Here is a 27,360-nt window from a genome sequence, read left to right on the forward strand (position 1 = left end):
CTCATCCTCCAGTGGTAGTTGCTATGTGGGAGCTACGTAGTTAGGGATATATGTGGTGGTCGCGGAAGCAAGGACCCACTGCTTCCCTGAAGCCTGTGTTTGTGACAGACTGTATATGCATGTCCCACCTTTTGAGATTTAGCTTATCTCCACAGAACAAAAATATAAACGCAACATGCAACAATTTCAAAGATGTTACTGAGTTACAGTTCATATATGGAAATCAGTCCATTTAAATTAATTCATTAGGCCCTAATCTATGACATGACTGGGAGTATAGGAACGCATGTGTTGGTTACAGATACCTTTTTAATAAATGGTAGGGTCGTGGATCAGGAAACCAGTCAGTATCTGGTGTGACCACCAGATACAAACAGTCTGGTCAAACAAACAGATACAAGCAAACATGCCTCATGCAGCGTGACACATCTCCTTCGCATAGAGTTGATCAGGCTGTTGATTGTGGCCTGTGGAATGTTGTCCCACTCCTCTTCAATGGCTGTGTGAAGTGGCTGGATATTGGCGGGAACTGGAATACGCTCTCGTACATGTCGATCCAGAGCATCCCAAACATGCTCAATGGGTGACATGTCTGGTGAGTATGCAGGCCATGGAAGAACTGGGCCATCAGCTTAGTGGAATTGTGTACAGGTCCTTGCAACATGGGGACGTGCACTATCATGCTGAAACATGAGGTGATGGTAGCAGATGAATGCCACGAGAATGGGCCACCGTATCTCTGTGCATTCAAATTGCCATCGATAAAATGCAATTGTGTTTGTTGTCCGTAGCTTATGCCTGCCCATACCATAACCCTACCGCCACCATGGGGCACTCAGTTTGCAATGTTGACACACAACATTGCGAACAGTGTATGGCCCACACAACGCCACACACGCTGTCTGTCTGCCATCTGTCCGGTACATTTGAAACCAGGATTTGTCCGTGAAGAGCACACTTCTCCAGCGTGCCAGCGGAAATCGAAGGTGAGCATTTGCCCACTGGAGTCGGTTAGGACGCCGAACTGCAGTCAGGCCAATATCTTGCTGAGGTCAACGAGCACACAGATGAGCTTCCCTGAGACGGTTTCTGACAGTTTGTGCAGAAATTCTTTGGTTGTGCAAACCCACAGATTCATCAGCTGTCTCGTGGCTGGTCTCAGGCTGGTCTCAGATCCCACAGGTGAAGAAGTCGGATGTGGAGAACCTGGGCTGGTGTGGTTATACGTGGTGTGCGGTTGTGAGGCCAGTTGGACATACTGTCAAATTGGCTTATGGCTTATGGTAGAGAAATTAACATGAAATTCTCTGGCAACAGCTCTGGTGGACATTCCTACACTCGGCAGGCCAATTGCACGCTCCCTTAAAACTTGAGACATCTGTGGCAATGTCTCATGAAACATGGGACCAACACTTTACATGTTGCGTTTTTATATTTCTGTTCAGTGTATATACATACACACACTGAGTGTAAAAAACATTAGGAACACCTTCCTAATATTGAGTTGCACTGCCTTTTGGCATCAGAACAGCCTCAATTCGCCGGGGCATGGACTCTAAATCAAATAAAATTTTATTTGCCACATACAAATGGTTATCAGATGTTAATGCGAGTGTAGCAAAATGCTTGTGCTTCTAGTTCCGACAATGCAGTAATAACCAACGAGTAATCTAACCTAACAATTCCACAACTACTACCTTATACACACAAGTGTAAAGGGATAAAGAATATGTGCATAAAGATATATGAATGAATGATGGTACAGAACGGCATAGGCAAGATGCAGTAGATGGTATAGAGTACAGTATATACATATGAGATGAGTAATGTAGGGTATATGCGGTCAACTGTAGGGCTGGCTCAGGGAAGAGGACGCCCCTGCCTTGCATAGTCCCGTGGGAAATCTTAATTGGGCATGGGACACAAGCTAAGGCCTGATCACCCTTTAGCTGGCCACCTTTGATGAGGGTGTTTAGTGATTAAAGGCCAAAACACCCACTGATTCGAAGGCACACTACTGAGGATGTGTCCCAAAATTGACATCTTAACCCAGTCTAAGAAATAAACCTCCCATGCCACTCTGTCAACATCACGGCAAATCTCATGTGAGTGCATACCATCTATTGGTACAATGGACAGTTTTTAACATCTCGTCCCGTGTTTTAGGATTCTCTTATAAACAAAGTGGCATAGTTTAAAGTGGCTAGTGATACATGTATTACATAAATATGGCAAGATGCAGTAGATGATATAGAGTACAGTATATACATATACATACACTGTATGAGATGAGTGGTGTAGGGTATGTAAACATTATATTAAGTGTCATTGTTTAAAGTGGCTAGTGATATATTTTTACATCAATTTCCATCAATTTCCATTATTAAAGTGGCTGGAGTTGAGTCAGTATGTTGGCAGCAGCCACTCAATGTTAGTGGTGGCTGTTTAACAGTCTGATGGCCTCGAGATAGAAGCTGTTTTTCAGTCTCTCGGTCCCTGCTTTGATGCACCTGTACTGACCTCGCCTTCTGGATGATTGCGGGGTGAACAGGCAGTGGCTCGGGTGGTTGTTGTCCTTAATGATCTTTATGGCCTTCCTGTGACATCGGGTGGTGTAGGTGTTCTGGAGGGCAGGTAGTTTGTGAAGGTGGTGGACCATTCTTTATACACACTAGAAACTGTTGAGCGTGAAAAACCCACCAGTGTTGCAGTTCTTGACACACTCAAACCGGTGCGCCTGGTCCCTACTACCATACCCCAATCTATGTCTCAGGGCTTCTTCTTTAACCAGTCTCCTCCCCTTCATCTACACTGATTGAAGTGGATTTAACAAGGGACATCTATAGGGGATCATAGCTTTCACCTGGTCAGTCTATGCCATGGAAAGAGCAGGTGTTCCTAATGTTTTGTACAGTCAGTGGATTCGGAAAGCTTTCAGAACCCTTCACTTTTTCCATTTTGTTACGTTACAGCCTTTTTCTAAAATGGATGAAATGTTTTTTTCCTCATCAATCTGATGTTCAATTGGGTTCGTAATGGCAAAGCGGAAACTGTTTTTTAGAAAGTTTTGCTCATTTATTTAAAAACAATAGCTTAAATATTACATTTACATAAGTATTCAGACCCTTTACTCACTACTTTGTTGAAGCACCTTTGGTAGCGATTTACAGCCTCAAATATTCTTGGGCACACCTGTATTTGGGGATTTTCTATAATTCCTCTCTGCAGATCCTCTCAAGCTCTGTCAGGTTGTTTGGGGAGTGTTGCTGCACAGCTATTTTCAGGTCTCTCCAGAGATGTTCAATCGGGTTCAAGTCCGGGCTCTGGCTGTGCCACTCAAGGATATTCAGAGACTTGTCCAGAAGCCACTCCTGCTTTGTCTTGGCTGTGTGCTAAGGTTCGTTGTCCTGTTGGAAGGTGAACCTTCACCCCAGTCTGAGGTCCTGAGTGCTCTAGAGCAGGTTTTTATCAAGGATTTCTCTGTATTTTGCTCCGTTCATCTTTCCCTAGATCCTGACTAATCTTCCAGTCCCTGACGCTGAAAAACATCCCCACAGCATGATACTGCCACCACCATGCTTCACAGTAGGGATGGTGCCAGGTTTCCTCCAGATGTGATGCTTGGCATTCAGGCCAAAGAGTTCAATCTTGGTTTCATCAGACCAGAGAATCTTGTTTCTCATGGACTGAGTGTCTTCAGGTGCCTTCAGGCAAACTCCAAGCGGGCTGTCATGTGCCTCTTACTGATGAGTGGCTATATCCTGCCTGGCTGGGTATAACCCCACCTACTTTGCCAAAGCAAAGTCTCCACACCACCAAAGGGAGATCAACACACCACTAACTTACTGAGACAAGGCTGAGTATAGCCAATGAATATCTCCCCACCGCACAAGCCCGAAGGGGCACAAAACCGGACAGGAAGATCACGTCAGTGACTCAGCCTACTTGTATAGCAAAACAATCCTGGCATAACGTGATACACCCCTCCTAGGGACGGCATTGTTGAGCTCGAGCAAGCCAATGACTCAGCCCCTGTAATAGGGTCAGAGGCAGAGAATCCCAGTGGAGAGGGGAGCCGGCCAGGCAGCATAGTGTCTATGCTGCAATAGTGTATTTACCGGGTGGCTAGGGTCAGTCTGTCCTATCTAGTTAAATTCTCTTGTCAGGTGTCCTGTGTGATCTTAGTTATTCTCTCCCTCTTCTCTCTCTCCTCTCCCAGAGGACCTGAGCCCTATGACCGTTCTTCAGGAATAGCTGGCCTGAAGACTCCAGTCCACCTGGTCGTGCTTCTGTTCTGCCTGTAGCTATGGAATCCTGACCTGTTCACCGGACGTGCTACCTTGTCCCAGACCTGCTGTTTAGACTCCCTCCTCCTCCCTCTCCCTCTCTCTCTCTCTCGTACCTGCTGTCTTGACCTCTGTATGCTTGATTATGAAATTCGGATCATCTATGAACATTTGAATATCTTGGAAGAACTTTCTGTCCTTAATGGCCATGTACCCTTCTAATCTCCACCTGGCACAGTCAGAAGATGACTGGCAACCCCCCAGAGCCTGATTCCTCTCTAGGTTTCTTCCTAGGTTCCTGCCTTTTTAGGGAGTTTTTCCTAGCCACTGTGCTTCTACATCTGCTCTGCTTGCTCTTTGGGGTTTTAGGCTGGGTTTTGTATAAGCATTTTGTGACAACTGCTAATGTAAAAAGGCCTTTGCAAATACATTTGATTGATTGATTATGTTTGAATGTTGTACATTTTATACATTTTTGTTTATGCAGGGCTGGCTCCCTTTCAAAAGAGGGCCTTGGTCTCATTGGGATCCATTAGTCATTATGTACATTGGACACAAGCTACTTCAATCGGTTTGATGCAACACCCCTATCCTCTTCTTGAACCACCCCTAATCTTGCCCTGGGGTGCAAAAGGAACAACCTCCATTAAATTATATTTATTTAAGCCTCTTTTAAATTAAATACAAACTTCAGGACCTGTCTCCAAATCCTTGAGACTTAAGTCTCATCTATGAAGTCCTTTTTTATAGGCAGAAAAGCACCAAAAAGGTCAAGTTTTTTTCTCAGTTAGTTTGATTTAATAACGGTTTTAAGACATATTTTCCCTTGGGTAAATTGATTCAAATATTAAAAGATTATCAATTCATAAAAGCCAGGGACCAAAGCCTAAAGTCTTGGCTGACTATTGATGCAAAATGAGCCAGATCTGTGGTTCTTGGCTAAAGAGTTTCTTGTGAAGTTTGTTTTGATAATGTTACCTTTGACCACCTCCTCTATCTTGGCAGCAATCTCAGAGCCAACTGAGAGATCTGAATAATATAGCACCACTGTCCATCTCTACCACCGCAGACTCGAGATTCAAACCTGCGTCCCCAACAACGTAACTCACTTAAGCATAAAATGCAAACTTATGGAGCCAGATGCTAGCCTGTCACTCCGGGAACTGACCAGAAGATTAAGTCACTACGCAATGCTAATTTAGTAATCCACATTCCACAATACGGTCATAGAATATTTTCCAAATTATCAAAAAGGAGTTTAATACTACGGTAACTCCAAAATGTGTACAATATTTGGTCTCAACACATTTAGTCACAACTGAGTAAAACATTTTCCCAAATGATCCAAATACAACTACGGCAACTCAATTATGAAGATTTACGAAGTAGTCTATTCCTTCTAATTGCTGGTGAGTATAGCTATTTTTCAATATAATTAAAAGGACAATTTTGAACAAAGCTCGATAGTGTGTACATAGCCGTTCTCCATGCTGTTTGATGTTGTCCACAGTTGATTATGCTGCAGTTCCTAGTCTGTGAGACCCAAATGTTAATCACCATATCAAAGGTTGGGGGAAGCGATCAGAGTGCCTGCCGGGCCCGTAGACAGACAAGCTACAGCTGAAAAGTGGAGCTTCGCTGTGCACTGCGCTTTTTTCAAGCTCTCTCCTCTCCTTTCTAATAAACCCAGAGTCGATTTGCTACGGCCCCATTTTCCACTATCATCCGTCTCTGGCACCGACTCGGATGGATTTGCTCTCTCTTTCCCCCTACCTCTCTCCCTCCCTCTCTCTTTCTTCTGGTCTCTTTCTCCCCATCCCTCCTCCGGGCATTTGGTTTACCCCCGTCATGCCTCTTCTGTATCATTTAACAAGCTAGTTGACTGGAACATCTGCTGGCTTTGGCTTTGGATAAGAGCCGTTCTGTTACCATGGCCTCTCAGCAGACAAAGAGGGAGTCTAATTTTAAGTGGGGAAAATCCTATTTCCTGCTCTGAATAATCATCTATGTTTTGGGGTGAATTGGGAATTTCTTGTGCTTTACTTAGCAGTATCTTAAATGAAAGCCCTTCCCATGATCTCCACCCCACCCAAGATATTATTGTAGGCTATTACAGTTTTTCATTTGCTTGCAAGGTATCTTCATAAAACATTACATTTAGTGATTTTATGACAATGCACAGTCCTGAAAGCTATCTATTATTCATTGGTACGTCACTGGTTTTTAGTTTATCACATTGATCCAGTGAGTTGTCAACATGACACAGTGTTTGAGCAAAATTCAGCCAAAAGCATTCTTTCATGAGACGTTCCACGGCTAGCTGTGGAGCTGTGGTCTCCCTGTGCCTTGCTGCAGGCGTGTTCCAAGCACTTGGCTGACTGTGGATGACACATTGTCTGTCAAAGGACAGCAGGGAGCGTGGCTGTCACCGCAACAGCCTAATAAGCTCCAATAGCCAAGACCCAGGGAGCCATCTCACTTAACTCTAAACTGAAGGCATGTTGCCTCACTGAACTAACTCACTTCGGATCTCCTTATACAGTGCCTTCAGAAAGTATTCACACCCCTTGACTTTTTCCACATTTTATTGTTTTACAGACTGAATTTAAAATAGATTAAATTGAAATACTTTGTCACTGGCCTACACACAATACCCCAAAATGTCAAAGTAGAAATATATATAGACCGTGGGCTCCAAAATTACTGGCACAATACTTAAAATATATATATAAACAATATACTCAAAACTCAAAATACCAACATGTGAGAAATACTGTACTTTATTACTGTTTCAATGGAACCAACCAAAATCATACAATTATTTAATACAAAATACATTTCACCAAAATCAAGGTTTCATAATTATTGGCACTCCTCACTTCTCATCAACCACCTCTGGCAGGGATAACAGCATGGAGTCTTTTCCTGTAATGTTTGACAAGGTTAAGGAACATATTTGGAGGGATTTTGGACCATTCCTATATGCAGATCCTTTCAAGATCCTTCACATTCTTGGGTTTGCTCTTATCAACTGCCCTCTTCAACTCAGCCCACATTTTTTTTCGATTGGCTTGAGGTCCTGCGACTGAGATGGCCATGGCAGAACATTGATTTTGTTGTCACAGAATCATTTCTGTGTGGATCTTGAGGTATGTTTTGGGTCATTGTCTCGTTGGAAAGTGCACCCACGGCCAAGTCCCAGACATCTGGCAACCAGATTGTCAGCCAAAATTGCCTGATAGTTGGTGGCATTCATTATGCTGTGAATCTTAACCAGTGCCCCTGGACCTCTGGAATTAAAACAGCCCCAAAACATCACTGACCCACCACCATATTTCACCGTGGGTATGAGGTGCCTCTCCTTGTATGCATCTCTGTTTCGACGCCAAACATGCTGATGCTGTATCTGACCAAAACGTTACATTTTGGTCTCATCTGACCAGAGCAACTTCTTCCAGTCATAAATTAAATTACTTTTGGCAAACTCCAAGCGCTTGCGTCTGTGGGTCAGAAAGGGCTTTCTTCTGGCAACCATTCCAAAGAGCCTGTGTTTGTGGAGGTGGCATCTGCTGGGGCTTTTTGAAACCTGGTGACCCCAATGCGCCACCAAGGCCTGCAATTCTTGCACAGTGATTCTTGGGGATTTTGTTGCTTCTCTCACCATCCTCCTCCCTATCCTGAAGAGCAAAATGCATTTGTGTCCTCTACCCGTGAGGTTTTCAACTGTTCCATTTCTTTTGAATGTTTTAATAATTTCCCTGACAGTGCTCAGTGGTATATTCAATCGTTTGTGGATCTTCTTGTAACCGTTACCAGATTTATGAAGGTCTACGACCATCTGTCTCTTTTGAACTGCCAGTTCTTTTGTTTTCTTCATGGTGTTGGATGACCAAGGGTGTTACCTATTTTTTTTACCCTAGTGAAACAGGAAGGGATGTAATGGCTCAATATAGTTCTTTAAGACTTACATAAACTTAAATAAATGGAATTTAATTATTGGTTTAAATTTGGTAGATGTTATTTTCAATAATCTTTAAGGCTGCCATTAATTGTGAAACCAAGATTTGGAGGACATTGATTTATAATTAAATCAATAAATTATTTTGTTGGGTTCCATTTGAAACATTAATAAAGAACCGTATTTCTCACATGTTGGTATTTTGAGTTTCTCTACAGTTATATTGTTTATTTTTTAAGTATTGTTTGTCCATTGCCAGTCAGGGGTCCCAGTAATTTTGGAGCCCACTGTATATATACACTACCGGTCAAAAGTGTTGGAACACCTACTCATTCAAGAGTTTTTCTTTATTTTTACTATTTTTTACATAGGAGAATAGTTTCTCAAACTAGACACTCTAATGTACTTGTCCTCTTGCTCAGTTGTGCACATTGGCCTCTCACTCCTCTTTCTATTCTGGTTAGAGACAGTTTGTGCTGTTCTGTGAAGGGAGTAGTACACAGCGCTGTATGAGAGCTTCAGTTTCTTGGCAATTTCTTGCATGGAATAGCCTTAATTTCTCAGAACACAAATAGACTGACGAGTTTCAGAAGAAAGTGCTTTTGTTTATGGCCATTTTGAGCATGTAATTGAACCCACAAATGCTGATGCTCCAGATACTCAACTAGTCTAAAGAAGGCCAGTTCTATTGCTTCTTTAATCAGAACAACAAGTTTTCAGCTGTGCTAACATAATTGCAAAAGGGTTTTCTAATGATCAATTAGCCTTTTAAAATTATAAACTTGGATTAGCTAACACAACGTGCCATTGGAACACAGGAGTGATGGTTGCTGACAATGGGCCTGTCACGTCCTGACCTTAGTTCCTTTTTTATGTCTCTGTTTTAGGTTGGTCAGGGTGTGAGTTGGGGTGGGTATTCTATGTTTTGTGTTCTATGTTTTCCATTTCTATGTGTTTGGCCTGGTATGGTTCCCAATCAGAGGCAGCTGGCAATCGTTGTCTCTGATTGAGAACCATACTTAGGCAGCCTGTTTTTCCCACTTGAGTGGTGGGTGATTGTTTTCTGTCTCTGTGTCTGCACCAGGCAGAACTGTTTCGTTTTTGTTCGTTCTCCTTGTTTTTTGTTTTTGTGTTCAGTGTTAATAAATATCAACATGGACACGTACCACGCTGCATATTGGTCCGATCCTTCATACTCCTCATCAGATGAAGAGGAGAAACATTACAGAGCCTCTGTACGCCTATGTAGATATTCCATTAAAAAATCAGCCATTTCCAGCTACAATAGTCAATTACAACATTAACAATGTCTACACTGTATTTCGGATCAATTTGATGTTATTTTAATGGACAAAAAAAATGGGATTTTCTTTCAAAAACGAGGACATTTCTAAGTGATCCCAAACTTTTGAACAGTAGTGTATATATATATAATTTTATTTATATTTTTTAAATGTATTTTTTACAAATTAAATCAAAATGAAAAGCTGAAATGTCTTGATTCAGTAAGTATCCAACCCCTTGTTATGGGAAGCCTAAATAAGTTCAGGAGTAAAAACTTGCATAACTTCTCACATAAAAAGTTACATGGACTCACTCGGTGTACAGTAATAGTGTTTAACATGAATTTTTAACGACAACCAAATCTCTGTACCCTACACATACAGTGAATTTCAATCACAGATTCAACCACAAAGACTAGAGAGGTTTTCCAATGCCTTGCAAAGAAGGTCACCTATTGGTAGATGGGTAAAAAATATGAAAAGCAAACATTGGGGCAATGCCAATAGAGCATATTACTGAGTATCACTCGCCATATTTTCAAGAATAGTGGTTGCTGCATTATGTTATCGGTATACTCGGTATACTTGTAATCGTTAAGAAATGGAATGGAGCTAAGAACACCTAAAATCCTTTAGGAAAATCTGATTGTCTGCTTTCCACCAGACACTGGGAGATTGATTCACCTTTCAGCAGGACAATAACTTAAAACACAAGGCCAAATCTACACTGGAGTTGCTTACCAAGAAGACAGTGATTGTTCCTGAGTGGCCAAGATACAGTTTTGACTTAAATCTACTTGAAAATCTATGGTAAGACCTGAAAATGGTTGTCTAGCAATGATCAACCAATTTGATAGAGCTTGAAAAATGTGTTTAATAATAATGGGAAAATGTTGCACAATCCAGGTGTGGAAAGCTCTTAGATACTTACCCAGAAAGGTGCTTCTACAAAGTATTGACTTAAGGGTCTGAATACACATGTAAATGAGATATTTCTGCATTTCATTTTTAACAAATTTGTTTTCACTTTGTCATTATGGAGTATTGTGTGTAGATGGGTGAACAAAAAAAAAATGTGATCCATTTTGAATTCAGGCTGTAGCACAACAAAATGTAGAACTAGTCAAGGGGTATGAATACTTTCTGAAGGGACTGTATGTCAATAAGAATCACCTTTTTGTCGTCTTGATGGACCGTCTTCTCAAATGACGGGAAGGAACTACGACAGCAGTCTTTGCACGCCATCTTAATCGATCTCCCTGAACCCCCGGCACGTAGTGTACCCTGTGGCAGGTGAGTAATTCTAAAAGTCTGTCTCTATAGCAACCAGCCAGGCTAAAAGACTTGATTTGTCAAAGTCGTCTGTCGTGAAGTGCAGCGTTCTCCCTCTTGGTGTCGGTCTACAGGAGAGACCATAATGGTTGCACCAAGGTTCGGTATGAAAAATAAGTGTAGTCGCTGACAAGCAGAGTGAGTTAATCGTGGTAAGCACATATGCACAGCTGTAGCTTCTCCTTTTCAACTTTCTACAGCATCAATGGCCACTTTGACGTTGAAGAGCTTTGCATTGGTGAAATTTGCTTGTCAACGTCAGTCAGGTTTCTCTCAGTGTCATTATCACTTTTTGGGGGAGGGTCACTGTGACTCCTGTCTAAAACTTTGATCCAGCCCCCTTCCCTGTGGGGTGACTCTCAGCACTGAATGCTCCTTATCACTTTCTCCCTGCCGGCAGAAATGAGATGCCCCTGTAAGTGGGGCATCTCCTGATCCCCTCCAATCCCCCGATTAGAGAGCGCTTTTAACCTTGTGCCAGTGTGAAACAGCCCTCGCCTGTTTGCCTTGGGTAGATTAGTGTAATCCCTTTAAACCCCCCAACCTGGGCCAGGCCCAGGGCTCGGGACCCTGACACAAGCCCAGCCAGTACTGTGTCTAATTGAGGACTGTGCCTAATATGACGCTAAGTGGAAGCCGACCAAGGAAATATACCTGAGAAATACTTGTATCGAGGTTGGGAGCAGAGCCTTTTTTTAAAGTGATCCTCAAACCTCACGAACAGTCAGAAAATACTTTAAATCGAAGGAATGGAGGGGATCGGTCATATGCTACCTGACAGACATGAGCCATTCCCATAGACTCTACACATAAATACCCAGACATAACCGATGGGGATCTGGAGGTACAAGATGGTCTGTCCACCATGCCTGAGGGCACAGACTGTAAGGGGCCTTTCTGTCTCTTACGATCCAACACTGAATTGTAAAATATCCGGCACAGGCTGTGGAACCCGGCAGGTAGCCTAGTGGTTAGAGAGTTGGACTCGTAACCAAAATGTTGCAAGATCAAATCTCTGAGCTGACACGGTAACAATCTGTTGTTCTGCCCCTGAGCAAGGCAGTCAACCCACTGTTCCTAGGCCATCATTGAAAATAAGAATGTGTTCTTAACTGACTAGTTAAATAATGGTAAAATAAAGTAAATAAAAACCCAGTGCCATAACCTGATGCTCAAACCAAGGAGTTACAGATTCCTGTTTCAGTCAGTCTAGAAATTGAGTAAGATGCATTCGTATCATGACGATAGAATGTTGGCATTTCTATTTTGTGTTTTTCACAAAAGTAAGATTTATTTTCCCCAGTAAGATTATTTTTCCCCTTACAGTTATGAGCGGCGATTTTATTGACATAAGAGCTCTCTGCGCAATGATGCATGTTTTCCTCTTTCCATTTGCAATTATCTTGCCACCAGAATACCATTTGTCTAGACATTTTTGTGGTATTTTTGGGGGGATTCGACTGTTACTCTTTTATTTTATTTTATTTTAAGAGGAATATGTTAGTGTCCTAGAGATGTATGCTTGGGCGACTGTTACCAGCTCTTAGTAAAATCATCCCATGGCCTGATCTGAAACTGGTCTTAGATCTAAAGCGGTCTTAAGCGGTCTTAGATGCTATAACATGTGATTGCTGGTAAGTACTTCGACCTAACTTAATCACATTTCAAATGACTAACTCAAGAATTGAAGATCCATGTTCTTCACATGCCCCTAAATGCAAGAGGTTAACTGATGTGACTTGGTTCAAACAATAGCAGATGGATTATTATTGCTCTGGGGTTTTCGGCATTTACATTTTTTAAATGTTCATATTAAAATAAACATTTATTTCATTCAGAATTGATCATGGCAGTGTTATTCAATAGGACAATTTATGTGATTGATTCAAATTAAGTAGAAAAGTCTGTTTTGTGTACTTGAGGGTGAGCTTATTAGGATGCGTTTACACATGCAGTGCAATTCAGATCTGGGTCGTTCCACGTATAGAGTATATTTTGGGTAGTGTAACTTGGTCAAAAACAACTTCATTTCACCTCATTGTAACATTCTGTCATAAAGAGCACATGTTCAACTTCATAAAAAGCATGTTTTCCCATTTCTAAGGGTAAACGAAATGTCTATAGTAAATGTCAATAAAGTGCCATTAAAGTAACAGAGTTGAGGGAGGGAGGGGCAATTGAATGCAAGCTTCACAAATGTAATTTTCATTGTTAAACATTTTTAGCCTATCTATCTATCTATAGGTAACAGGGTTGACGTGTTGTGCTCAGTTTCCCACCACAAAACACCAGCAAATGGCCAAAAAAGAGTAGGACCAGCTCACCTGTTTTTACACTATGATTTGAGTATTATATGTTCAATGTTTCTTTTGCAAAAATCATTTCAAAAGGAATAGTTTAACCATATTAAAACGAGAGTTCAGTTCACATACCAGGGTTTACCGTAAAATGAGGGATCACATGAATCAATTACATGAAATACATTAAAATCTTCAGAAATTGCGTAACTAGGCCTTTATAATGATGGTGGGTTAAGGGTTAAAATCTTCCTAGAAGTCATGATGAGGGCTGATTTTTGGCACTTTAGCAATTTAGGTGTTTATTCACATTAAAAAAAAATATTTATTGAATTGTCTATGTGGTCTATATTAAAGGGCACTTTATTTAATATAACAGGTTTTTGTTTTTTAAATACAATATTGGAGCACAATTTCTACTTAAAATATCAAGGGGACACAAAATTATAAATTGCAGATTATTTCCATATCTGATACCAATCTGATATTTTCCCTAATGTGCAAACAGAAAAAAAACACATGGAATCTAATCTTTTTTTTATATACCACATCCATACAGTGCATTCAGAAAGTATTCAGACCCCTTTACTTTTTTCACACTTTTTTCACATTTAGTTACGTTACAGCCTTATTCTAAAATGGATTACATTTTTTTCCCCATCATCAATCTACACACAATTTTTTTTTGCAAATGTATTCAAAATAAAAAATGGAAATATCTAATTTACATACAGTAAGTATTCAGACCTTTTACTCAGTACTGTGTTGAAGCACCTTTGGCAGCGATTACAGCCTCAAGTCTTCTTGGCTATGATGCTACAAGCTTGGCACACCTGTATTTGGGGAGTTTCTCCCATTCCTCTCTGCAGATCCTCTCAAGCTCTGTCAGGTTGGATGGGGAGCGTCGCTGCACAGCTATTTTCAGGTCTGTCCAGAGATGTTAGATGGGGTTCAAATCCAGGCTTTGGCTGTGCCACTCTAGGACATTCAGAGACTTGTCCCAAAGTCACTCCTATGTTGTCTTGGCTGTGTGCTTAGGATGATTGTCCTGTTGGAAGGTGAACCTTTGCCCCAGTCTGAGGTCCTGAGCGCTCTGGAGCAGGTTTTCATCAAGGATCTCTCTATACTTTGCTCCGTTCATCTTTGGTCTCCCTGTTCCTGCCGCTGAAAACCATCCCCACAGCATGATGTTGCCACAACCATGCTTCACCGTAGGGAAGGTGCCAGGTTTCCTCCAGACGTGATGCTTGCCATTCAGGCCAAAGAGTTCAATCTTGGATTCTTCAGATCAGATCTTGTTTCTCATGGTCAGAGTCCTTTAAGTGCCTTTTGGCTAAATCTAAGTGGGCTGTTATGTGCCTTTTACTGAGGAGTGGCTTCCGTCTGGCCACTCTACCATAAAGGCCGATTGGTGGAGTGCTGCAGATGGTTGTCCTTCTGGAAGGTTCTCCCATCTCCCCAGAAGAACTCTGGAGCTCTATCATAGTGACCATAAGGTTCTTGGTTACCTCCATGACCAAGGCCCTTCTCCCCCAGATCTGTGCTTTGACACAATCCTCTCAGAGCTATTCCTTCTACCCCATGGCTTGGTTTTTGCTCTGACATGCACTGTCAACTATAGGACACAAGTGTGTGCATTTCCAAATCATGATCAATCAATGGAATTTACCACAGGTGAACTCCAATCAAGTTTTAGAAACATCTCAAGGATGATCAATGGAAACAGGATGCACCTGATGTCAATTTCGAGTCTTATAGCAAAGATTCTGAATACTTATGTAAATAAGTTATTTCGTAAATAAGTTATTTATGTTGTTTTTTTTGCAAACATTTATAAAAACCTGTTTTCGCTTTCTCGTTGTGGGGTATTTTGTGTAGATTGATGAGGGAAAACATTTATTTAATGAATTTTAGAATAAGGCTGTAATGTAACAAATTGTGGAAAAAGGGAAAGCGTCTGAATGCTTTCCGAAAGCACAGTACGTGGATCTCAAACCTGATACAATTTTGATGTTTGCTCTGATGTGGCTTTTTTGCACGTGACCTGGCGTTACCATGACATCCAACCCAAAATGTTAAGTAACAATGCCAGGAAATGAGCATTGCATCTGTGTGCAACTACAGAGGCTACAGTGGGAATGTGCAAATCTGATATGGGTAAAACTGAGTGTGGACAGTGGATAAGAAAATTCAGAATTGGGTTCTTAGCGTGGGCGGTGGCTTTTTGTGGACCTCCCGAATGGCGCAGTGGTCTAAGGCATTGCATCACAGTGCTTGAGACGATCCATGATGCGGCGCACAATTGGCCCAGCGTCATCCGGATTAGGGGAGGGTTTGGCAGCCCGAGGTTTCCTTGTTCCATCGCGCTCTAGTGCTCCTTGTGGCAGGCCGGGTGCCTGCAAGTTGACTTCGGTCGCCAGCTGTACAATGTTTCCTCAGACACGCTGGTGCGAGCAGTGTGTCAAGAAGCAGTGCTTGGCAGGGTCGTGTTTCGGAGGACACATGGCTCTCGCCTTCACCTCTCCCAAGTATGTACGGCAGTTGCAGCGATGGGACAAAACTGTAACCACCAATTAGACATCACGAAATTGGGGAGAAAAAGGGGTAAAAAAATATTTTATGAAACCTATCAATTTAAATGTCCAATTTGGGTGCAATCAATTAGCTTAATTTCTCAGAGATCAAATTATATAAATAAAAAAAGGCTGCAGGAATGCTAAACTTATCTGTTTAAAACTGCAAAAATGATTTCAGAACAATCTGAGATGGTGAATGTCATTGCTTGCTGAAATGACATGCAACAACCCTCGTGGAAAAGCAGCCTATAACCGGGGACTGGTGTAGTACCTTGTATTCGATGAATATGGCTGAGTCACAGTTTATCTGCGCTGACGTGGCATCGTGACCTGCTCATTCCAAATAAAGGCTTAAGAATTCCCCGAAGGGCCAAAGCTTGGAGAGAGGCCCCATCTATCTCATATATGTCAGCCCTCTAATCCACTTTCTCGGACGTCAGCATGATATTAATAAGTCAGCCATGTTAATGTATATTTTTCATGGAAACGCTACTCAAAAGGAAAAAAGAAAACCCTAATAGCCTTGTCACAATCACAGATACACACACACACACACACACACACACACACACACACACACACACACACACACACACACACACACACACACACACACACACACACACACACACACACACACACACACACACACACACTTTCAACCAGTCTTATTTATCATCCCCCCATGCCCTGGTTTTGCGGCCGGAGTCCGCACCTTTGGGAGGGGGGTACTGTCATGCCCTGACCATCAGAGCGTGACTAGGGGGTGTTCTACCTCAATATTTCTATGTTGGTTTTGTATGGTTCCCAATTAGAGGCAGCTGGTAATCGTTGCCTCTAATTGGGGATCATATTTAGGTAGCCATTGTTTGTGCATGTGCACCACTACTTTCACGTTTGGTTATTGGTTTATTGTTTTTGTTTAAAGTTTCACCGTAATGAAGATGTGGAACTTCAATCACGCTGCGCCTTGGTCCGCTCATTACGACGATCGTGACACTCAGGGAACCCCAGAGCACACTTTTCCCAGTCTCTGTAGCTCTGCCACCCTACCCAATGCTCAACCCCCATATTTTGCCAACCCAAATCCATCCCATCACTGAAAGCCAAATTTCCCCATTTCCAAATGTACAGTAACTCCCTCTCCCCCCTACCTACCCACCACACTAATGTGGTAATCCCCAACACAATCAACACTCCTCTTCCAAGTCTGATTGTGCTTTGAGCTTCTGGCACCAAACTCGGAGTTGGGTGGCCTGTGTTTGTTTTTGAGATTGAGCGGTGAGCCAATGAGTGCATTCCTATTAAACCCTATGGGTTAATTATTAGTAACCTTGTGACCCATTCCATACATCTGTTGTTTGTCATGAACCTCCAGGAGGATGGAATTCGCTATAAAAATGTGGCTCAAATCCACTCGTTGAGTTCTCAGTGATCACCTCCAGGGGTGGTTACCGACCAGCTCCATTACTGCAGCAATTAAATAATAAAGTTGACTTGTTTTGAAGAAATGTAAAGGTCTCTCCTTTCGATTACAATAATTTCACGACAATACACACATGAAACTGTTGAGTGTGAAAAACATTGCAGCGTTGCAGTTCTTGACACAAACCGGTGCGCCTGGCACCTACTACCTACCATACCCTGTTCAAAGGCACTTAGATATTTTGTCTTGCCCATTCACCCACGCAAGGCTGCCGGCCCAGATGGCATCCTCAGACCATGCGCAAATCAGCTGGCTGGTGTGTTTACGGACTTATTCAATCAATTATTATCCCAGTCTGCTGTTCCCACATGCTTTAAGAGGGCCACCATTGTTCCCAAGAAAGCGAAGGTAACTGAGCTAAATGACTATCGCCCCGTAGCACTCACTTCCGTCATCATGAAGTGCTTTGAGAGACTAGTCAAGGACCATATCACCTCCACCCTACCTGACATCCTAAACCCACTCCAATTTTCTTACCGCCCCAATAGGTCCACAGACGACGCAATCACACTGCACACTGCCTTAACCCGTCTGGACAAGTGGAATACCAAATCAAATCAAATCAAATTTTATTTGTCACATACACATGGTTAGCAGATATTAATGCGAGTGTAGCGAAATGCTTGTGCTTCTAGTTCCGACAATGCAGTAATAACCAACAAGTAATCTAACTAACAATTCCAAAACTACTGTCTTATACACAGTGTAAGGGGATAAAGAATATGTACATAAGGATATATGAATGAGTGATGGTACAGAGCAGCATAGGCAAGATACAGTAGATGGTATCGAGTACAGTATATACATATGAGATGAGTATGTAAACAAAGTGGCATAGTTAAAGTGGCTAGTGATACATGTATTACATAAGGATACAGTCGATGATATAGAGTACAGTATATACATATGCATATGAGATGAATAATGTAGGGTAAGTAACATTATATAAGGTAGCATTGTTTAAAGTGGCTAGTGATATATTTACATCATTTCCCATCAATTCCCATTATTAAAGTGGCTGGAGTTGAGTCAGTGTCAGTGTGTTGGCAGCAGCCACTCAATGTTAGTGGTGGCTGTTTAACAGTCTGATGGCCTTGAGATAGAAGCTGTTTTTCAGTCTCTCGGTCCCAGCTTTGATGCACCTGTACTGACCTCGCCTTCTGGATGATAGCGGGGTGAACAGGCAGTGGCTCGGGTGGTTGATGTCCTTGATGATCTTTATGGCCTTCCTGTAACATCGGGTGGTGTAGGTGTCCTGGAGGGCAGGTAGTTTGCCCCCGGTGATGCGTTGTGCAGACCTCACTACCCTCTGGAGAGCCTTACGGTTGAGGGCGGAGCAGTTGCCGTACCAGGCGGTGATACAGCCCGCCAGGATGCTCTCGATTGTGCATCTGTAGAAGTTTGTGAGTGCTTTTGGTGACAAGCCAAATTTCTTCAGCCTCCTGAGGTTGAAGAGGCGCTGCTGCGCCTTCTTCACAATGCTGTCTGTGTGAGTGGACCAATTCAGTTTGTCTGTGATGTGTATGCCGAGGAACTTAAAACTTGCTTCCCTCTCCACTACTGTTCCATCGATGTGGATAGGGGGGTGTTCCCTCTGCTGTTTCCTAAAGTCCACAATCATCTCCTTAGTTTTGTTGACGTTGAGTGTGAGGTTATTTTCCTGACACCACACTCCGAGGGCCCTCACCTCCTCCCTGTAGGCCGTCTCGTCATTGTTGGTAATCAAGCCTACCACTATGTAAGAATGCTGTTCATCGACTACAGCTCAGCATTTAACACCATAGTACCCTCCAAACTCGTCATTTAGCTCAAGACCCTGGGTCTCGACCCCGCCCTGTGCGACTGGGTCCTGGACTTCCTGATAGGTAACATCTCCACCCCGCTGATCCTCAACACTGGGGCCCCACGAGGGTGCATTCTCTGCCCTCTCCAGTACTCCCTGTTGTTCACCCATGAGTGAGTGATCATGCACACCTCCAACTCAATCATCAAGTTTGCAGACAACGCTACAGTGGTAGGCTTGATTACCAACAACGACGAGACGGCCTTCAGGGAGGAGGTGAGGGCCCTCGGAGTGTGGTGTCAGGAAAATAACCTCACACTCAATGTCAACAAAACAAAGGAGATGGTGGATCGTGGACTTCAGGAAACAGCAGAGGGAGCAACCCCCTATCCACATTGACGGGACAGTAGCGGAGAAGGTGGAAAGTTTAAATTTTCTCGGCATACACATCACTGACAAATTGAAATGGTCCACCCACACAGACAGCGTGGTGAAGAAAGCGCAGCAGCGCCTCTTCAACCTCAGGAGGCTGAAGAAATTTGGCTTGTCACCAAAAACACTCCTAAACTTTTACAGATGCACAATCGAGAGCATCCTGTCGGGCTGTATCACCGCCTGGTACGGAAACTGCTCCTCCCACAACCGTAAGGCTCTCCAGAGGGTAGTGAGGTCTGCACAACGCATCACTGGGGGCAAACTACCTGCCCTCCAGGACACCTACACCACCCGATGTCACAGGAAGGCCAAAAAGATCATCAAGGACAACAACCACCCGAGCCACTGCCTGTTCACCCTGCTATCATCCAGAAGGCGAGGTCAGTACAGGTGCATCAAAGCGGGGACCGAGAGACTGAAAAACAGCTTCTATCTCAAGGCCATCAGCCATCACTAACATTGAGGGGCTGCTGCCATCATACTGACTCATCTCTAGCCACTTTAATAATGAAAAATTGATGTCACAAATGTATCACCAGCCACTTTAAACAATGCCACTTTATATAATGTTTACATACCCTACATTACTCATCTCATATGTACATACTGTACTCTATACCATCTACTGCATCTTGCCTATGCCGTTCGGCCATCGCTCATTCATATATTTTTATGTACATATTCTTATTCATTCCTTTACACTTGTGTGTATAATGTAGTTGTTGTGAAATTGTTAGGTTAAATTACTTACTGCATGGTCGGAACTAGAAGCACAAGCATTTCGCTACACTCGGATTAACATCTGCTAACCATGTGTATGTGACAATAAAATTTGATTTGATTTGAATGGCACACATACACAATCCATGTCTCAATTGTCTCAAGGCTTAAAAATCCTTCTTTAACCTGTCTCCTCCCCTTCATCTAGTCGTGGCCAAAAGTTTTGAAAATGACACAAATATGAATTTTCACAAAGTCTACTGCCTCAGTTTGTATGATGGCAATTTGCATATACTCCAGAATGTTATGAAGGGTGGTCAGATGAATTGCAATAATTTGCAAAGTCCTTCATGCAAGTGAACTGAATCCCCAAAAACATTTCCACTGCATTTCAGCCCTACCACAAAAGGACCAGCTGACATCATGTCAGTGATTCTCTCATTAACACAGGTGTGAGTGTTGACGAGGACAAGGCTGGAGATCACTCTGTCATGCTGATTGAGTTCGAATAACAGACTGGAAGCTACAAAACTAGGGCAATGCTTGGAATAATTGTTCTTCCTCTGTCAATCATGGTTACCTGCAAGGAAACACGTGCCGTCATCATTGCTTTGCCCAAGAAGGACTTCACAGGCAAGGATATTGCTGCCAGTAAGATTGCACCTAAATCAACCATATCGGATCATCAATAACTTCAAGGAGAGCGGTTCAATTGTTGTGAAGAAGGCTTCAGGGCACCCAATAAAGTCCAGCAAGTGTCAGGATCGTCTCCTAAAGTTGATTCAGCTGTGGGATCGGGGCACCACCAGTACAGAGCTTGCTCAGGAATGGTAGCAGGCAGGTGTGAGTGCATCTGCACGCACAGTGAGGTGAAGACTTTTGGAGGATGGCCTGGTGTCAAGAAGGGCAGCAAAGAAGCCACTTCTCTCCAGGAAAAACATCAGGGACAGGCTGATATTCTGAAAAAGGTACAGGGATTGGACTGCTGAGGACTGGGGTAAAGTAATTTTCTCCGGCGAAGACAAGGTGAGCGCTACCATCAGTCCTGTGTCATGCCAACAATAAAGCATCCTGAGACCATTCATGTGTGGGGTTGCTTCTCAGCCAAGGGAGTGGGCTCACTCACAATTTCTCCTAAGAACACAGCCATGAATAAAAAATGGTACCAACACATTCTCAGAGAACAACTTCTCCCAGCCATCCAGGAACAGTTTGGTGACAAACAATGCCTTTTCCAGCATGATGGAGCACTTTGCCATAAGGCAAAAGTGATAACTAAGTGGCTCAGGGAACATAACATCAATATTTTGGGTCGATGGCCAGGAAACTCCACAGACCTTAATCCCATTGAGAACTTGTGGTCAATCCTCAAGAGGCGGGTGGACAAACAAAACCCCACAAATTCTGACAAACTCCAAGCATTGATTATGCAAGAATTGGCTGCCATCAGTCAGGATGTGGCCCAGAAGGTCATTGACAGCATGCCAGGGCGGATTGCAGAGGTCTTGAAAAAGAAGGGTCAACACTGCAAATATTGACTCTTTTCATCAACTTTGTGTAATTGTCAATAAAAGCCTTTGACGCTTATGAAATGCTTGTAATTATACTTCATTATTCCATAGTAATATCTGACAAAAATATCTAAAGACACTGAAGCAGAAAACTTTGTGAAAATTAATATTTGTGTCATTCTCAAAACTTTTGGCCACGACTGTACACTGATTGAAGTGGATTTAACAAGTGACATCAATAAAGGATCATAGCTTTCACCTGGATCCACCTGGTCAGTCTATGTCATGGAAAGAGCAGGTGGTCTGTATACTTTTGTATAACTGTATTCAGAAATAAATGTTTGAATATATAGGAAATCTGCAGGCAAGATTCCAGTGAAGAGAGTTTCAATCCCACAATTAGCATAAGGTATTAGATTGCCAGAATCTGGCAATGTGATCACAGTTCTCTGCCAGTATTTTCATATTTAGTGTGTTAGATGTAGTCAAGTAAGCCATTGGACTGAACAAGAATGTGCCCTAATAGCAGTGTTTATCTAACAAGTAGAAAAATAAATATGGGCATATTATGTGTAATTTGCCAAAATCTGTTGAATACTTCTTTATGACTGACTTCATGTCATATAATTGTTTTTAAATCAGTGTGCATTATACTTATTAAGAGGCGACATGTACTGCACAATGGAGGATACCCTTTCCACATTACCTTGCATTTCCTGCCGTCCACCGTCTCCTCGTCGAACTCCTGGCCGATGTGGAAGTTGATCTCGGTGGTGCGGACGGTGGTGGATGTCTTGATGTAGAACTGCTCCCCGTCCTGACGGATCTCCACGTGAGGCTTGGAGGCAGCAGCCCCAGCCACCTTCCTCAGCATGGCATTCACGCCTGGATGGGCACAGCAGAGACCAGGGAGGGAGAAGGGAATGGAAGGGTAGGAGGAGGGAGTTAGGCCTGATTCAGACAGACAGACACCCCCCACTGCCTAGATCCGTCTGGACCAGATTTACCCCAAAACAGTCCTCGACCTGACCCCTCTCTCACCATCCCACACTGCCCTACCTCTCTCTCACTCTTTATGGACTTTCTCTTCTCCTGGCTACTTAATCATGTATATTTCCTTATTTTTAAAAACATGATAGGCCAACTGAATGAGGAATAGCTTTTCTTCAACAGACACCAATTAAAAGTGATAAACCATAATAGTAGAGCATTGTTCTTCTGGTAAGTGCTCTGTGGTAACAAATCTGAAAACTTGAGGAGAAATCGGAGGAATTATTGGCACTCCGGTCTGCGCAAGAGATTAAGTATTTGGCCTGATTGCCCCGAGGGGAAAAAAACAACACTTGTTGTGTGACAGGGCCAGATCTGAATTAGGTTTCGGAGAATCTGGTGGCTGGCTGTGTAAAGCAGTGACCAAGAAGCATGGCAAAGTCCTGGCAGGAGGGGAGTGCTTTGGCGTGCCCTGTGCCACTTTGCAAGTCTGTCTGGCCACCCCTACGTCCTTCCAACTGTCTGAATCAGCCCTACCAGGTCTTGCTGGTCTCTCCCTACACTGTCCATATTATCTTGCAGGCAAAATGGCCACAGATACAGACTGACGGTTAGATTGTGGGATATTCAAGGAGGAGGACTCACTCCCAGACATTCACCCTATGGCTTCCCTCAAACATGCATTGATCATGAAGAGATTTAGATACTTCCCACTGTGCAAAAACTGGTTGAATCAACATTGTTTCTACATCATTTCAACAACAAAAATTCAATGTGATGACATTAAATCAACATGGAAAACTGATTGGATTTGAAAAAAGTAATCAACATAAGGGAATTTCGTATTTTTTTATTTTTTTTTTAACCTAAATCCAATGACATGGTGGCCTTTTTTAAATATTTTTTTCCTCATTGAATTCACATGAATTCAAAACTAGACATTGAATTGCCCAGTGGGTTTCAGCACTTAGCATCTGGTGTAACAGTAGTCTTAACCTTAACCAACTATGGACCAGGCTATTGCGTATGTACGCTAACATCCCGTCATAGCACTAAGCTGCACACAGCACTGCATGTTCCGTGCTGCCATGGTGAAGAAACCGGCATCATGGTCCACCGTGCACCCTCTCCCTCCGAGTTAACAGATGATTAAAGGGACGTAGTTAGAAACAGGCAGAGCCGCTTCGGAATCCACATTAGGCTGATGCACGGCTCTCAGTTAACCAGGCACTAATGCAAAAGGAAATTAATGATCTGCAGGGGCAGTTGTGGTTAACCTCTACGGGATCAGTGTCCCCCCCCACCGGATGGTTGAGCTAACGTGCGCTAATGTGATTAGCATGATGTTGTAAGTAACAAGAACATTTCCCAGGACATAGACATGTCTTATATGGACAGAAAGCTTAAATTCTTGTTAATCTAACTGTACTGTCCAATTTAAAGGAGCAAAGTGAAATTTACAGTGAAAAATACCATTCTATTGTTTGAGGAGAGTGTACAACAACAAAAAACTTTTATCACGGCAACTGGTTTGATGCATTCACCTCTGAAGTTAGATAATGTACATTCAGTAATCTTGCTCTGATTTGTCATCCTGAGGGTCCCAGAGATATAATTGAGCATAATTTTGATTGATGAAATCCATTTTTATGTAGGACCTGGGTTCTACAGTTTGAACCCCTGCTGTGTCTGCCCTGAATGTGCAAGCTGAGATACTGGGGTGCAAAGGAGCAAGATAAATAAATAAAGTATGGGGATGAGGTAGATTGGATGGGCTATGGATGGGCTATTTACAGATGAGCTATGTACAGGTGCAGTGATATGTGAGCTGCTCTGACAGCTGGTGCTTAAAGCTAGTGAGGGAGGTAAGAGTCTCCAGCTTCAGAGATTTTTGCAGTTCGTTCCAGTCATTGGCAGCAGAGAACTGGAAGGAGAGGCGGCCAAAGGAAGAATTGGCTTTGGGGGTGACCAGTGAGATATACCTGCTCGAGCGCGTGCTACGGGTGGGTGCTGCTATGGTGACCAGTGAGTTGAGATAAGGCGGGGCTTTACCTAGCAGAGACTTGTAGATGACCTGGAGCCAGTGGGTTTGGCGATGAGTATGAAGCGAGGGCCAGCCAACGAGAGCATACAGGTCGCAGTGCTGGGTAGTATATGGGGCTTTGGTGACAAAACGGATGGCACTGTGATAGACTGCATCCAATTTGTTGAGTAGAGTGTTGGAGGCTATTTTGTAAGTGACATCGCCGAAGTCAAGGATCGGTAGAATGGTCAGTTTTACGAGGGTATGTTTGGCAGCATGAGTGAAGGATGCTTTGTTGCGAAATAGGAAGCGGATTCTGCATTTGATTTTTGATTGGAGATGTTTAATATGAGTCTGGAAGGAGAGTTTACAGTCTAACCAGACACCTAGGTATTTGTAGTTGTCCACATATTCTATGTCAGAGCCGTCCAGAGTAGTGATGCTAGATGGGCGGCCAAGTGCGTGCAGCGATCGGTTGAACAGCATGCATTTAGTTTTACTTGCATTTAAGAGCAGTTGGAGGCCACGGAAGGAGAGTTGTATGGCATTGAAGCTCATCTGGAGGTTAGTTAACACAGTGTCCAACAAAGGGCCAGAGGTATACAGAATGGTGTTGTCTGCGTAGAGGTGAATCAAAGAATCACCAGCAGCTAGAGCGACATCATTGATGTATACAGAGAAGAGTCGGCCCGAGAATTGAACCCTGTAGCACCCCCATAGAGACTGCCAGAGGTCCGGAGCACAGGCCCTCCGATTTGACATACTGATACAACATTTTGAACAATAATGCAATGTTTCATTGGATCAGTCTAACACTTTTCACATACACTGCTGCCATTTAGTGGCCAAAATGTAAATTGTGCCTAGACTCCTAAGTGACATAATGGCCTCTCTCTTGCATTTCAAAGATGATGGAACAAAAAAAAGACAACGCATGTTTTTTTCTTTGTATTATCTTTTACCAGATCTAATGTGTTATACTCTCCTACATTAATTTCACATTTCCACAAACTTCAAAGTGTTTTCTTTCAAATGGTATCAAGAATATGCATATCCTTGCTTCAGGTCCTGAGCTACAGGCAGTTAGATTTGGGCATGTCATTTTAGGTGAAAATGTTAAAAAAAGGGTCCGATCCTTAAGAGATTGTGGGCACGACTGAACGAAACGCAGAACAGACCGAATGCATGCAATCTCTCTGAACCATACAATCATAATCACGAAGAATGGTCCCCATTGGGTCATAGCTGAACTGTGCTGTGTTGGGTTGGTAGATATCTCACAAGGAAAATGTAATCAAAGCTCGGAGTGGTTCACAGGATCTGTTTGGTGGAGGCTAAGCAAGGTCAGTAAACTGCAGCTTGCATATTAAACAAACTTAGTTAAGCTGAGGGACTCATACAGGTCCAGAACAAGGGGGTCAAATTTTCTTTCAATTCAGGTAATTTATTTACAATTCATGAATAGAAAAGGGTTGGGCAGTTTTCAAGTTATAGATTGATACTTTTTCTGGTTTGAACTGAATTTGTACCTGGAAATATAGTACCGTAACATGTTTATGTTAATAATTTAATAGGCCCCCTGAGCCAATTTGATGACACGCACCCGTCGGGTTACTAACTGTTAAACTGTTTAATGGTGCTCACAACTCAAAGCTATCCTCTGAGCAACAAACAAACCCAAACAGCCCCATATGGAATATTCTCACCCAAAACCAAAATATGACCAGTGTGGTCTCATTGCTTGAGCAGCATAGTACTTACAGTCCAGACACAGAAAGACCCAGCCACACAAATGAATGACCCAGATAAACTGGTCCAATTCTAAACCATCACAATGATCAGCAAGGGAAAAAAGCAAGTGAGAGAAAAAAAAACACAAAAAGCAGAAGAGGAGAGAATTCCATGAAGACCTCCACTGACACTGCTAACGCATGCCCTACTTAAACGCTAATACATGAGTAATGTTGTTCCCATGCACATGCAGCCGGACCCCGGCGATAACAATACCCATGTCTATATAATTGACATCTCCTGTAGCTGAAGGCTTTCCCGCTACAGCTTGCTTGTATGCTCTCCCTCCCTCATCGTTTGGATGAAATAAGACAATAGCATATTGTTGGAAGTGAAGCAATGCCCAAGGAAAATACAAATGTTTTTTTTTAAATGCACATGATGGATAAAGCTCATGCAGGGATGCACTGTGCAGGCTATTGAAAAAAGAACGGGCGAAAAAAAAGAGAGGGATGAGAGAGACAAAACGTCAAGAAGGGGCTTACCGAGGGCTTTGAGAAGTTCGTCAAAATTCTCACTGCTCTTCATTTTCCAGGTACCGGCAAAGTTGGGCATTTCTGCTGGGGCTGACAGTAAAGGCTGTGCCTGCAAAGAACCTGCTCCACTCTCTGTGCTTCCTATACCCTCTCTCTCTCACTCTCCTCCTTTCCTCTGCTTTGCACTCTCTTCTCCACTCACAACCTCTGCCTCTCTCAATCTTCCTCTCTCTCCTTTCTGTATCTCCCTTTCTGTAGCAGCTTCAACTTCCTCTTTGCCACGAGATAAAGCAAGTGTCTCTATTCTTCATATACACACCTTTTTCTTACTGTCTGCTTTTTGCTCCCTCTATCTCAGTTGTCGTCTCACTCTCTGACTCTCTCTCTCTCTAGTGTCAGTTTTGACCTTGTCT

At 42.9% G+C, this 27,360-nt stretch overlaps 1 protein-coding gene across 1 annotated transcript in view; it reads right to left on the minus strand.

The window, feature by feature from the left end:
• Window positions 1–27,360, minus strand: part of crabp1a (cellular retinoic acid binding protein 1a) — a 31,542-nt gene extending 4,182 nt beyond the window's left edge. Inside the window, exons 1-2 of the mRNA XM_021564834.2 lie at window positions 26,957–27,360; window positions 22,374–22,552 (exon numbers count right to left, since the gene is read on the minus strand). Of these exons, the coding sequence (XP_021420509.1) occupies window positions 22,374–22,552; window positions 26,957–27,026 (249 nt within the window). The 5' untranslated portion in view covers window positions 27,027–27,360. The remainder of the gene's footprint in view (window positions 1–22,373; window positions 22,553–26,956) is intronic.

Source organism: Oncorhynchus mykiss, chromosome 2 (assembly GCF_013265735.2).
Source record: "Oncorhynchus mykiss isolate Arlee chromosome 2, USDA_OmykA_1.1, whole genome shotgun sequence".
Classification (NCBI taxonomy): Eukaryota; Metazoa; Chordata; class Actinopteri; order Salmoniformes; family Salmonidae; genus Oncorhynchus; species Oncorhynchus mykiss.